The 12,363-nt window shown below is 54.7% G+C and overlaps 1 protein-coding gene across 3 annotated transcripts; it reads right to left on the bottom strand.

The window, feature by feature from the left end:
• Positions 1-327: 327 nt before the first annotated feature.
• On the bottom strand, positions 328-11,955 carry HAS3 (hyaluronan synthase 3). 3 transcript variants are annotated; one of them, XM_008542844.2, is made up of 4 exons: positions 11,738-11,955; positions 7,418-8,053; positions 4,460-4,561; positions 328-3,645 (listed from the first exon to the last, which is right to left on the bottom strand). In XM_008542844.2, the coding sequence occupies exons 2-4, from the start codon at positions 8,051-8,053 to the stop codon at positions 2,722-2,724; spliced, it is 1,662 nt and encodes a 553-aa protein (XP_008541066.1). In that variant the 5' UTR covers positions 11,738-11,955; the 3' UTR covers positions 328-2,721. The 3 variants fall into 3 exon arrangements, with proteins under 3 accessions (XP_008541066.1, XP_008541065.1, XP_008541064.1); XM_008542843.2 differs by lacking the exon at positions 11,738-11,955 and adding an exon at positions 11,171-11,531; XM_008542842.2 differs by lacking the exon at positions 11,738-11,955 and having other exon boundaries at positions 7,418-10,668.
• Positions 11,956-12,363: the final 408 nt, after the last annotated feature.

The raw sequence follows: 12,363 nt of genomic DNA, 5'->3' as shown, positions 1-12,363 counted from the left end.
TCTGCCAGATGAAATGTTTTCACTCAAAGAGGAAGCACGCTTTGGTTTTTAGCCTTAGCTAGGGCTCACTCATCTGCCAGTAATTTCACCAAAGACCCTGCCCGCCCTCTACAGTGAAAGTTAAGCCACCATAGGTGTGCAGTCATCAAGGTGGGCTACTGTGTTCCCCAGGTCCGGAAGCAGCTGTGATAACTTACCCTGCTTCTGAGTTCCACGGGAATTACCTTGCAAACCTATATTTCTATCTCAAGTGCCTCTTTTGAAACTGGACTAAAGAGCTAGCTTTCATTAAGTACAAAGAGGGAGGAAGTAGCTCAGATACCAGCATTATGTGTGAATCTTTATTTTGACAAATAAGTGCAGTATAAAAAATTTGACCTGAAAAGTAAAAAAAAACAGGTAAAAATAAATATGTTTACAAATTATTGTAGAAATAATACAAAAGAGGGTTAAAATTCTCAGTGAGGAAAAACCAAAATATGTCCAATTGTATAAAGGCTCTTCCCTTGCAAGAAACGGGGATAAAGCGGAAGACCCAGTTTGGTTTCGCTGCTGAAAAACGTATAAAATAACTTAGAAAAACCTGTCGAGGTCAAATGTTGTGAGCCCACTACTTACACCTGCCTATTCTTGATCTGAGGAAAATTGATGACCACAGTGCAAGGCAGAGCTGATGGGAGGACAGCCAGGAGTTCTCCATCTGGGAGTCCATCCTACATTAGCCTTCAAGTAAAAGCTGAAGAAAAACAAGCCCTTAGTCAAGTCTGAGCTCTGCCGTTGGCCGACCGGATTTCCTCCATTGTAGTGCTCAAAATAGTTTACTTCTTGGCCAGCAAAAACACGGAAGAGCCTGGAACAACTGCCTTCAGCAAATGTCTGCTGCCTCTTCCCAGCTTCGTGGATTGGGCCCAACATCAACCAGCAGTCTTATCAGAAACTCAAGGTCTGTGTGAGGCAGCAATGTTGGCTGCACCTGGAAAACCTTTGTATTCATGGGAGATGAAGGAAAGCACCAGGGTTTGCCAATCAGTGGCTCAGAGCACACTTTGTTCCTTGGTAGGAAGCACCTGGGCACACCAGAGGCTTGCCCCGCAGCTACTCTCTACCGTAGTACTGGTTCTGAGGGGTTAGCCAGCCCCTCTGAGAATGGATGTTGGGAGGCAGAGAGGGGAAGAGAGAGAGTAGGAGCAAGCAACCTCAAGTCAAAGGCTGTCAAGATCCCAGGTTTCAAACCCAAGAGCCGAGAACAGGCTGTGGATTGCAGATCTCTAGAAGATAGCCTTCCCTCACCCCCCAAAAAAGCAGAGGGGAATCAACAGCCTCAAGAGGCATTTGAACCATATGATTTAGGAACCAATTGTATCTCCGAGTTTGGTTTCTGGAAAGAAGCAAGCAGATGCAGTAGTGACTTTCCACAACTTGGCTGTAAAAATTCTCTGGAGAAGCCACTGAGGAGAGTGGACAGTTGCACAGCTGGCCAGCTTGGATTTGAGGCTTCACTTAGGGAACACTGAAGAGCTTTCCATTAGAGATGATTGTCAAGAACTGTAGCCTGAAAGTCACGCATACTACCCAACTGCCAAGGAATCTGTCCAAGCAGTTCCAAGATTGTAGCCAATTTGGTCAGAGGCTCCCAGTAGTTTTTCCCCCATGTGCTGAGGGTAGGCTTGCCTCTTGCAGAGGGGTCTCTGAAAGTCCAGGCTCTGCCTCACTTGCCACCTTGAAAAACTTACCCGATGAGGAGAAGGAGAATGGGAGAAGTGATGGCATCACCTTCAAGAAAGCCAAGTGAGGAGGCTTAGACTTAGAGTTGAATTTGAGAGGAATTCAGGAGCGTACAGGTTGAGATTCCTTTCTGAGCATGCTGGGGTCTAATATTCCTGGTGGATGACCAAAACATCTTATCTCCCCAGCAGAGATCACAGAAAAGCTAATGTAGACATCTGGGCAATTTCCAGGTGCAACGCACTCAGCCCAAGGCCTCCATACAGCCCATAGCCTTTAGCACCACCACCAATCTTTGTCCTCCTGGCAAACAGTCCTCTTCAAGATACATATATACACACTTAAAAACAATTCAGTGCTAACTCCCTGCTAGTTTGGCTCATCCTTGAGATGCTGAGATGTGGAATGGGGTACAACACATAATAAAGCACCATTCCTGGACCCTGTTTTCTGTTACCCAAAGATGAGGTTTCTGGGCCTTGTATGTCAGGCACAGTCTTATTGCATTGATAACTAGATTGAGGAAGGACACATTACTAGCTGGCCCAGATCTCAGAAATTCTCCCACCACCTCTGGTTGTGCTCAGATAGACTAAGAGAACTCCTTCCTGCAGGCTGTCATTGCTGGCTTATCTATCAGAAGTTGCCACTGAATGGAACTTACTGTTTGGTTTAGCACACTTCTGAGTTCCCTCTGGATCCCTGGGGGGGAGGTGGACTCTTTCCCAGAGACCACTATGCATGCAGAGGCAAGCTGACAGGCAGCCTGAAAACATAAGTCTCTTGAGCCCCCCTGAGCTGGAATCGGTGTTGCCTCGTCTAAGCAGAACTGCCCCAGGCCATACTACAGTCACCATTCTTTGCACTTCAGATTTGTCCTTTGGACCGTTAAGAAACTAAAACAGCACTCCCTCCTCCCTCCCACCATGTCTTTTCTCTTCCATTCCCCTTCCCTCCCTTACCCATTGCACTTTACCCGCTTTGCTTGGGGCTACGTCACACCTCAGCAAAAGCTAAGCTATACTGCTCTGGCTTCTTCCCACATCTCCGGGCAATGATGGCCAGATACAACATGAGGAGGGCCACCCAGTAGCAGCCATACAGGATGGCCCCAGAGACAAGGAAAGCTAGCTCTGTCTCACTGAACAGATCCTGGCAATAAGCTGTATAGGCCAGCCCTCCCAGAAGGACTGCCACCCAGATGGACACAGGGATGAGGCCAATGAAGTTCACCACAATGGTTTTTCGGCCAGAGGTGCCCCAGCCAGACTTGTTGATGGTAGCAATGGCAAAGATCTTGGCTGGCAAGAGGCTGGACATATAGAGAAGGGAGTAGAGGGACATGAAGATCATCTCTGCATTGCCCCGAAGGAAGCAGGCATAGGTAGCCTTGATAATGCCCACCAGCTGCACCGTCAGCAAGAAGAGGAGAATGTTCCAGATGCGCCCACGGTAGAACAGCTGTATGACCGTGGCAATGAGGAAGAAGGGGAAGAAACCTGTGACCACTGATTCGTAGGTCATCCAGAGGTGGTGCTTATGGAACCACAGAGAGTTGTAGAGCCACTCTCGGAAGTAAGACTTGCTCCAGCGGGTCTGCTGGTTGAGCCACCGCAGGTATTTGGTGGGGGTCTCTGTGAGGCACTTGGAGCGGGCTGTATACTTAGTCCTATAGCCGAGGCTGAGGACTCGGTTGGTGAGGTGCCGGTCATCCCCAAAGCTGCACTTGCTGCCTAGGAACTTCTGGTGGTACCAGTCCTCCAGGAATTGCTGGAGGAGGCTGTTGCGGTACATGCCCAAGGGCCCGCTGATACACTGCACACAGCCAAAGTAGGACTGGCAGGCCCGCTCCACGTTGAAAGCCATCCAGTACCGCACGCTGCTCAGGAAGGAGATCCACGAATCGTACTTGTTGAGGATCTGCAAGGGAATCAGAGATGCTAGGTCCCCTCACCTGAGGACGTGAGCCCCAGGAGACACCAGACACTATGAGGCCTCCTTTCCCTGAGTTCTGGAGCCCATTGCTTAAATCCCTGGCCATCAGTCCTAGCCCAGCCAGAGCTGGGAAGCCTGAGGCATAGAGGAGCCAGCTACACCTGGTTACTCTCCCCAGCACCAGCCCCACCTCCACCGTGTCATCTGTACTGATTGTTCCAGTGAAGTTGCTCACAGTCAAAACCACCTTCCATTTCAGGAGGCAGCCTATGACGGTGACAGAGAGAAGGGCTTGAGAAAGATGCAAAGCAACACCCCAGCCACCTGTCCTGACCGTTCTGCAGTTGGAAAGCTTGGGAAGAGATGGTCTGCTGCCGGCAGTACCTGCAAGATCTGGCCCATCATTCTTACCATACTGCCCAGAGCTCTTCAGCACAACTTCCTAAGGGCAAGGGTATCTCAAGGGTCTAACTTTGGAGGTGCTTGCACCACCGTGGGTCAAAAAGAAGGTATGCTCCAGGATCGATGGCCTCTGAATACTGTGCCCCTCCCAGCAACACAGGCTCTCTACGTATCTGTTAAGTGATTTTTCCCCCTCGGGTTGAAAAAGAGCAGGAAAAGGGTTGGATGACAAGTGAGCCCTTTGCTACCAATGACAGCTGTCAAAGAGGAACACCTAGCCCCCACCCTGGCCCAAAATACTAGGAAGTCAAGATGCCCATTTCCCAACATATCCAGTGGATTAAGAAGCAGAAAGAGTCCAGACCCCCACCCCTAGGAATCCTTGGTTACTTCTTACTTGGACATCTCCCCCGACTCCCCCTACTTGAGGGTCCTCCTCCAGGACTCGAAGCATCTCAATGGTGCAGGCTGGATCCAGCACAGTGTCAGAGTCGCAGACCTGCGGAGGGAGTGCACTGTCAGCCCATTTTGACCTCAGGTCTGGGCACACACACACAGCACCCCAGGCTCACTGCCTGAGGGACATAACCCCCTTTCACATTCCAGCCAGTAGCAAAGAGATCTATGCCAAATAGAAGGGGTGTGATGAATAACAAAGGAAAGTAAGGAAAAGGAGAGTCCAGATAGCAGGCTTGACAGCCACTAGGCTGAGGGAGAAAGCCAGGAGACAGCCAGTCCTGGGCCTGGAGAAATGCTTAGCACTGGACAAGTTTTTAGCCCCTGTGGAGCCAGGCTCCTCACAGATGGTCTCAAAATATTTCTCTGGGGATCCTTGGGAAGAAAGGAGGAACAAGGCATTGAAATCAGATGACAGGCACAGTGGCTAGACAAGGCCAGCAGACACTCAGAGGGCCAAGAAATGGCTCTTGCCAGACACTACCACCCAAAGCTCTCCCATAAGATTATTAACAACATGGTCTTCCCCGTTTGAGCCTCTGGCATCTTGGACAACTCACAGCCTAAATGGAGGACATATCTACCCAGTTACAGGCCCCCCACTAACATGGCTGCCAGGCCAAGTCTGTAAGATCAGGGCACAGTATGGCCAAGGGCTGCTCTCACCTGGATTCTACTGTGGATGGGCATGGAAACTGGCAAAAGTGCCTCCAATCAGACCCTGGATCATTTCCCACCTGCCCTTCTTTCCTAGGGAGGCTCATGGTCTGATTCTAACAGGTGGCCCCATTATTACTTAGACCTGGGCTATGAACACTTACCCTGGTGGCTGACCCTTGTCTGTTTTCTAGAAAATTACTGAGATGGTACAAAGAGCCCAGTTAACCATTGGGCAGGGGGATTGGTTTCCTGACCCCTGATAGAGCAAAGAACAGTATCCACAGATGAGCCCAAACCCTGTTCTGCAAAAGCTTAAAATCCTTTTAGTAAAGTTGCTAATTGAGAGTCCATTAGCCTGCAAGAAAGGGGGCTGCCTGCCATACCCCAGCCCTACACCCAGCTTTCCGCATGTTGGAAGACACGGTGGCCACAGACAAGCAGCAGTAGAAGGCCAAGGGGGAGCCAGGCAGAGCCATCACACCTGCTCCCTCCTACCTCCCCACTGACACATCCTTACATCCTCACCCAGGCTGGGAAGGTCCCAGGGAGCCTCAGGCCATACTCCCAGAGCCTCCTCAGCTCACAGGCCGAGCTTCTCAGTGCTGCTGGTCTCACCTGCTTCCTGCCCTGACCCTAACCCATTCTTCATGCTGCTTGCCTTCCTTCACTCCAGGGAGGCCTTTCTAGCTGAGCAGGGTTAGGGAAGTTAGAGCTCCTGGCTGCTTGGGTTTCCCCCACTGGCTGGGGCAGGGTTATCTCCCACAGAGGGAAAGGCACGCTCTCAACAGGGCTGTTGGAAGATAGGCCAAAATGCACTGACAGATCATTGACTCTAACTCAGGGCTACCCCAGGCAGTGAGCCCAGAGCCGTAAAGAGAAAGGCTGGCTCAGGTGTGTGAGCCTATTTGCTGATCCACCAGAACGCACAGGAAATGGTCAGGACAGGAGGATGTGGTAGAGCAGCTTTGGGGGCATCCCCTGCTTCTAGGGAGCAGAAGACAGTCACTGTGGCTTGAGCGTGTTCCAGGGCTCAGAGCTTTTTCTAAGCCTGAGTCCCCAGGAAAGTTTCAAATGCCCCTCAACCCTAGGTGAACTGCAGAATCAAGAACTGCCTCACATCCCTCCCTTCAAGGCTGAGGAGGTCCTTGGGCCTAGGAAGACAGGAAAAAACAACTCTCATGTGAGAATGCAACTTCGAAAAAAGCCAAAAACATCTGTAGCAAGCTAATTTTAGGTGAGTACGGTACATAAAATTTAAACATTGGAGTACTCAACATGCGGTCAGCAAGACTAAGCTGGCACACAGGCAGGCTGCTACCACAGCCCTGCTCACTCAGATGATGGGCAGAACGCTGTGGGATGTGCAAAGAAGGGGAGACACGGGAGTGGGCCAGAAATCTGGGGGCCTGGGCGTCCATTTCTACTTGGTCCTGAACTGTGTGAGCTTTAATCACTCCTCTCTAGGTTTTGTTATTTGAAAATTGGCGCTGTGTTAACCTTATCAACCTAATACAATTTCCAGGCTGGTGTTGATGACTCCTTTGACTGGCAGCTGGGCAGGGTCTGTTCAGGGGCTGCAGACTCCTGCTGGGGGATGATTCGCACCTGCGTCCCTCCACCTCACAGACATGAAATTGACACCGGGAAGAGGAGGACTTTTTGGCCCATAACTAAAACAATATTTGAGTGCTTTGGAGCATGACTTCTTGTGCTCTTCACACTTCTTTATGAAGAGGCTCATCTTCTGTTGCCAATGGCCAGGCAGTTCTGCAGGATGGCTAAGGGCAGACTTGAAACAGACTGCCTGGGCTCAAATCCTGGCTCTGCACCTTACAGCTGTGTCACATTAGGCAAGTTACTTAGCCTCTCTGTGCTTCAGGCTCACCTTCCACGAGTGGAAATAACAGTATTTATCCCCTAGGAGTACTGAAGATTAAAAGAATATGTACGAAGTGCCTACAACAGTGTCTGGTATGAAGTAAATGCTATACACCTGTTTGCCATTATTATTATTATTGGGATACCAGTCCAGAGACCTACCCAAAGTCACAGCCAAGTAATAGCAGAACCAGGAACAGCAGTACCAGTCCATCCATCTTTTCTGAGCTTGGGACTGCTGTTCAGAACCATTATGCCTTGTTGCCTTCTAATCTAGACTGGACCTAAAATTCCTGGAGGAGTATGCCTGGCTGCCTGGACACATCCACATGTCCACACACTCCTAGGGAGGCACCCTTACCTGGATGTAATCCACCGAATTGCCAAGGGCCTTGAAGGCTGTGTACATGACCTCTCGCTTGCCTCCCCACTTCTGCATGATGCACGAGAAGGTGCTGGCCCGCACCACATCCCGCACACGGTCCATGCCCGCCTGCAGGCTGGCTTCTGTCTCCCCCTCACCCGCCTCATGGAAGTTGCTGCGCCACACAAAGAAGCCGGCTTGCTCGGTGCCACCTAGCACCTCATGGAAGATGTCTAGCATGTAAGCGTCCTCCTGGCGATTGCCATCTACCACCATGACCACCTTGAGGTCGGGGAAGGCAATCCGCTGGGCCGAGCGCAGGCACTTGCGCAAGTAGTCGGGGTCCTCTTGGTATGCGGCGATGCAGAGTGCCACTGAGCGCTGCAGTGAGGAGGGTGGCTTCAGTGGCCGGCCGGCCCGCCGCATGCGCCGGTGCTCCAGGAAGGCAAACAGGCTCTGGATGAGCAGGTGCAGGCCCAGGATGGCACCGTACAGGCCGAAGGACAAGTAGTGCTTTTCTGTGTGGATGAACTGGTAGCCTGTCACGTAAGCTGCCAGGATGCCACCCAGCACTGCCAGGGCAAACAGGCTGGTGCCCACCACACGCAGGGCTGTCGTCAGCTGCACCGGCATCTGGAGGGAGAAGGCAGATGTGGGGTCAGGCAGGAGGCAGCATCTCCAGTCAATGGGAGTGAGGGCATTTTCTCTGGGCTGGGCCCAGAATAGGGGAAACGACCCACTGATAAAAACCATTACCATTTATTGAGCTTGACTAAAACTGTTTATAGACTCAGAATCCAGACTTCTGGGTTCAAATCTCAGTTCTGCCACGTTGTGTGTGACTGTGTTCTGCCCCTTAGTTAATATCTGTAAAATGTGGATTGTAGCACTAACGTCGTAGCATCTCTGAGGGTTAAACGGGTTACCTATGTAAAGCACTTAAGTAGCATTTATTATTGTCAGACAAACCAAAGCCAGAGAGAGCATGTGATACCCAGGTGGTGGATGGCAGAAGTGGGATCTGCCTGACCCGAAGCTCTGCGAGGCGAGCTTCACAGAGGCGAGCCTGAGACAGCTCTGAGCGGCTGAGGGGCCAGGGGCAGGTAGGCGGCCTCTACCTGTACCCACTGGCGACTTGTGCTATGGGAGGAGAATACACACCAGTAAAACAAGCCACCAATGTGGCCCCTGAAAGTGGGAGAGGAAAAGACAAGAAACAGCAGGAAACAAAGAGCTGCCAGGGGAAAAAAGAAGGAAACAGCTTCCCTTTCTCGAAACAGCAAAATTAGTGAGAGAAAGTTGTTCTGTGTTCTCTGCTTTCTTACCTTTTTCTCACTTACTTAAGAGTCAGGAAAGAAAGGGAAAGTGACCAGGAAAAGCAGACAAGGGAAAGAGGAGGAAATGAGCACTGGGGTGTGGACAGCCCTCCTGGAAGCCCAGCACTTGGGCGCCAGAGGGAACTGCAGCCAGTGCTGCAGCAGCCTGGAAGGGGGGGCTGCCCGGGAAGCCCCATCCACTTGGTCCTAGTGCCCGCATGGAATCTCTGTGCTCATCCCCCTGCCCCGCCACTCCTGGAAATGCTGCCAGGTTTCATTTGCAACTAAGTCAGGGCTCCTAGCATCTGCCCAGTTGGAAACACTGTTTTAATGAAAACAGCCTAGCACTCGGCACCAGAAGACTTGTGCTTGAGACACAGCTCCGGACTTCCTGGCTGCCTGACCTTGCCCAAGTTCTCGGAGACTTAGTATCTCCCTAAGGAGGGGTTCCAGTGGATTCTTGCCCCACAGGTCTCAGGTAAATAATTTCACTGAAAATGGAAGCACTTTCAGCCCTGAAGGACAACCCAAGTGGGAAGGCTGATGGGGGAGGGAGGCAGGGCTGATGAGGACAGCTCCCCACCCTCCATTCTGAGGCCTTCTCCCCATCTCCGCTCCTTGCCACTGCCTGACCTGGAGAATCCTGTTCCCACCACCACCCACGTTCTACAGACAATGAGGTCTCACTTCCAAGCTTGCTTCAACTCTAGGTCTCACTGAAGCCAACTCCCGAGCCCGACCCCAACACAAACACACCTTGTCAGGGGGAACTGTTCCCCTCCCACCTAGGAGGGGTGAGGGACACGCAGTCACTGCCTAGATCAGCCCGAGACTCAGGCACCAGCAGCATTCCAACAGCTTCGTCCGGAAAGTGCTTTTGGCAGCCTCACCTCTCGGGGAAGCTCGGCCTCCGGGCGCTCTGCCCCACCATCCCGGGGAGCTTGCCGGTGCTTCCTCAGCAGGACTCCCAGCCCTCCCTGGTTCCCCCCCACCCTGGCACGCACCTGCGGCACAGGGGCCCCCAGGCCCTGCATCCACCGCCCAGGAGCAACCCCCGCCCCCTTCTAGAGCTTACATGCTGAAGGGGCGCTGCGGGCAACGCTGGCCGCCTGCACTCTGGGAAAGAGCAGGGGGCGCCAGGCCAGCCCAGCAACCTGCCGGCCCTGGCGCCCCGCCTCGGTGCAGTCCCAGAGGCGGTGCCCACCAGGTTAATGCAGCCGGGAAGGCACTGGCCACGCTTCTCACCCCCGGCCGAGCCTCACCTTCTGGCAAAGGCGGCGTCAGCCACACCCACGTGCCGGTTTCCCACGACCCAGCCGGGAAGGAACGGAAAACCCAAGGAATCAGTCGGACTAGGCCCGGCTCATCCCCTCGGGGCCCCAGCTACCTTGGCAAAGTATGCCTGCAGACAAAGGCGGTATCCTCCGTGTCGCTAGCCCCCTCCTTTCCCTGGTGGGACCCTCCTTCCCCCGCTCAGGAATTGGAGGCATTGCCCCAGCACCCCTACCCCACACAGGACCCAAGAAGGCCCCGCAGCTGGATACCCTGCGTGCAATGAGGCGGTGGGGCCGGCTCTGGCTGAGGCAACCCTGCCCAGACAGGGGGCTGTGTCACCCCAAGCCGAAGGAGAAGAGCCTCGGCCACCTCTTGCAGCCCCCTCACCGCCCTCTTCGATCAGAAGGGATGCACGAGAGCTCGGCCCTTGTAGGCTAACGCGCATCCGGCTTCAAGGACACCAGGTTGGGGGCGCTCCCTAAGACGGTCTTCACCCCCTTCCGCAGACGACGGAAGGAGAAAATCCCCAGCCAAGGACGCACGCCGCCAATCTACCCCCGAAACTTTGTGGGGCTGCCCAGTCTGCCGCCTCTCCAGCTGACAGGTGTGCCCTGCTGCGTAGCCCACACGCGGCGGGATGGAAACTTGCGCCCGGCTGCCCTCCTGGCCCCTCCGAGCCAGCAAGGGAAGGGGAGCCCAGGCCCGCGGATACGTGCGGCTGTGGCCCGGCTGACCCGCAGAACCGGGGCGCCGAGCATCTTGGTGCCTGGACAGATGCGAGCCCCCGGGCGGGCGTGGGGGAGGGAGAGACTCCAACCGGCCTCGTGCCCCCACCGTCGTCCGCCTCCTAATCCATTCACAAAACCGGAGCCGCAAGGGAGGAAGGGAGGAGAGGCTGGAGGAGCAGAGGATGGAGGAAGAAAGAGAGGAGGGGTCAGTGGGGAAGGGGCTGCAGGAACCGCCGCCGGGAAGCCTGGAGATGCCACAGCCCTCAGCCTGCCTCCCGGCGCTGGACGCGGCGCCCGCACTGCCGGGGGAGGGGTGGGGGTCCGCGGGGCTCGCCAAGAGGCACCCCGGAGCCCTGCGCGCCCGGGTCCTCCGCGCAGTCCCCGCGTGGCCCGCCCCTGCGAGGCGGCCGGCCGGCCGAGCCCGCGCTCACCGTGCCGCTGCTGCCCGCGCTCCGGTGCTCAGCAGGCCCGCGGCGGCTCCATGCCCCTCCTCCCGCGCCTGGCCTCCGCCGCGCCTCGCTCCACCGTGCGCCGCCGCCGCGCGCTCTGACTGACGAGCGCCGGCCCCGCCGAGCCGCCTTTAAGTACCGAGCGCGTGTCCGCCGGGAGAGGCGCCCTCCTCCAGCCCTGGGGCCGAGAAAGTTGGGAAGAGTGGGAGGGCTCCCCCGAGGGAGCACCCCCTTCCCGGCTCGGCCGGAGGAAGCTCCACGCGGCCGGCGCTCGGCGGGACGCCGGGTCGCGCGTGGACGCGGCTCCTCCTGGTCGCAGAGACTCGCGGGCTCTGCGCCCTCGGAAACCGGGTTTCTCCAACGAGGCGAAGGGCCGAGCTCCTCCGCGCTCGCCCCGGGGCCAGCTGCCCAGGGGGAGGCGGTCATTGTGCTCAACCCAGAACCTGGAGGGTTGTTAACTTTCAATATAACCCGTAGGGACTCCCAAAATTGTTAGTCTCCGTTCCTCTCTCCCCGCGCCCCGCTCTCTAAGCCTCGAAACCTACTCACCCTGCAAAGCGGGCGAGCGGATAGAAATCGTTCCCCGGTGCTGCACGCGGAGGGGCTGTTCGCTGTATGGAGCAACTCCCGAAACGCAAGACAGCAGAGCCTTCCAGCAAAAAGCGCAGAAGAGAGTAATTGTCAAATAGAAAAGGACCGGTCAAAGAAGGTGTTAACAATTGTGACAAGCTTAGCTTTGAATTCCGCAGTGGGGCGCTGATGACTTTAAGGCTGTTTGAAAAAGCTGCAAATGGTTTTGCAGGAACCTTGGAAGTTCCGGTGTCTCAAAGCCAAAACCAATTCCCCCTCCTCCTTTTTACACCTTTCTTTCGGGCATCCATGATCTCCTACATTCCCAACTGACCTTATCGCCGGTGGTTTCCAGGTCCCTAGAAGGTGGTGCTAGACTTGGATGAGGTGGGGTGGGGTCGGGGAGAGTTGGGTGGGATGGGGAGAGGCGGGGTGGGGTCGGGGAGAGTAGGGTGGGGTGGGGAGAGGTGGGGTGGGGTCGGGGAGAGTAGGGTGGGGTGGGGAGATGTGGGGAGTTAGCGGAGGAAGCGAGTTTAGAATCAGCTGAACACACTGAGTATCTAAATCTCAGAAAAACTTGAAGAGAGTTGATAAAGACTAGTGAA

This window comes from Equus przewalskii, chromosome 3 (assembly GCF_037783145.1).
Source record: "Equus przewalskii isolate Varuska chromosome 3, EquPr2, whole genome shotgun sequence".
Lineage (NCBI taxonomy): Eukaryota > Metazoa > Chordata > Mammalia > Perissodactyla > Equidae > Equus > Equus przewalskii.
This window is presented reverse-complemented; position numbering and strand designations above follow the sequence as displayed.

Bases quoted from the DNA above. Each gene is read 5' to 3' on its own strand.
- HAS3 (XM_008542842.2), bottom strand. From the start codon at position 8,179: ATGGTAATGGTTTTTATCAGTGGGTCGTTTCCCCTATTCTGGGCCCAG. The intron at 4,562-7,417 runs GTAAGGGTGCCT...CTCCCTCCGCAG, and splicing joins ATTCGGTGGATTACATCCAG to GTCTGCGACTCTGACACTGT. The intron at 3,646-4,459 runs GTAAGAAGTAAC...ATTCCCTTGCAG, and splicing joins GAGTCGGGGGAGATGTCCAA to ATCCTCAACAAGTACGATTC.